Here is a 1212-nt window from a genome sequence, read left to right on the forward strand (position 1 = left end):
GATTTTTGCGTTGGTGTCACTTAGTGTCAAGGGGAAGCGACACAAAAGAGAGTGCACATTGGTAGACGTTGTCGCATCTACCTTCATTGTATGCGCCTTGCTTATTTTGATCAGGCTGCACACCTTACTCTATTAAGGTTAGGCTTTAATAAAACTATAATATGGGAGATTGCTACTATGCATCAAAACTACTTTCACGACATACGGCAGAGAAAAAGTTTAAAATGTGATGCAAATGTGCATCAAAATAATGCAAACCAACTACATTGACATAGGCACCAGCTCATCATAAATGAAGGCAGGGCACCTGTTTTGATGGTCAGGCAGAAGCAGGGTGAGCAAGGGCCGGAGATGGCAACAACTGATGAGCAGGGGAGCCGTTGAGGGCGGGCGATGCCGATGCAGGAAATGAGGAGTAGTAAAAGTCGAGGAGGTCTTGGAGCTGATCATCAAGAGGCGTGGAAGAGGGCGAGGGCAATGGCGAGGGCGACGTGGAGTCGAGGAGGGAGAGGAGATGCTCGAAGAAGACGGCCTCGCAAGGGATGCAGAGGGGGCCCGCCTGCTCAAACCCAAATTCCTGCTGGCTGCGCCCCAGCAGCGCCCTGAAGATGGCGTGGTGGAGCTGTGCCGTGCTCACCACATACCTCACTCGCTCTGCGCCCACGTACACCGCCACGTGGCCCGCCGGCACCCCGCCGCCGCTGCCCCCCTTCTTTTGTACAGCACCCTCCCGCGCCCGCCTCCTCCACGTTCGCAGCATCTGCCTCAGCCGCACTATCTGCTGCACCTTCATGCTCATCCTCTCCTGAACAGAGAGAGTCGCGAGAGAGAGAGAGAGAGAGGTAGAAGATGCTAACCTTTCAGCAAGTATTTGAGAGAGGGGGCGGAACGGTGGAGAAGGGAGTGCACTGATCTCCAGGCGGACGAACGGCTATGAAAAATGGATTCGTACATCCCCCAGGCTTTCAACCTGCCACCTTTACCTTGAGACTCGCTAAGCGATTCTAACGTGGCGTGGGGCCACGGAATCTAGGGTAGGAATGCTCTTGGGGGGCGGGTGTAAGATCGAGGCCACACATTTACTGCCCTGAATTTATATTGGTCCGCTTTTATGACATCAAGCCCACTCTCGATGTACGTGGAGTGGTCAGGGAACCAAGCTCGAAAAGGTGACCACTGACACCCCTAGTTCAAGTCTTGGGGGCGAGCAAG

The 1212-nt window shown here is 54.0% G+C and overlaps 1 protein-coding gene across 1 annotated transcript; it reads right to left on the bottom strand.

Annotated features, from left to right (window-relative positions):
- Nucleotides 1-206: 206 nt before the first annotated feature.
- On the bottom strand, nt 207-881 carry LOC147462155 (protein SMALL AUXIN UP-REGULATED RNA 8-like). Its single transcript, XM_086502815.1, has one exon. It carries the CDS (start codon nt 797-799, stop codon nt 320-322), a length of 480 nt encoding a protein of 159 aa, XP_086358941.1. The 5' UTR covers nt 800-881; the 3' UTR covers nt 207-319.
- Nucleotides 882-1212: the final 331 nt, after the last annotated feature.

This window comes from Adiantum capillus-veneris, chromosome 3, assembly GCF_014529385.1.
Source record: "Adiantum capillus-veneris isolate H3 chromosome 3, ASM1452938v2, whole genome shotgun sequence".
Taxonomy (NCBI): domain Eukaryota; kingdom Viridiplantae; phylum Streptophyta; class Polypodiopsida; order Polypodiales; family Pteridaceae; genus Adiantum; species Adiantum capillus-veneris.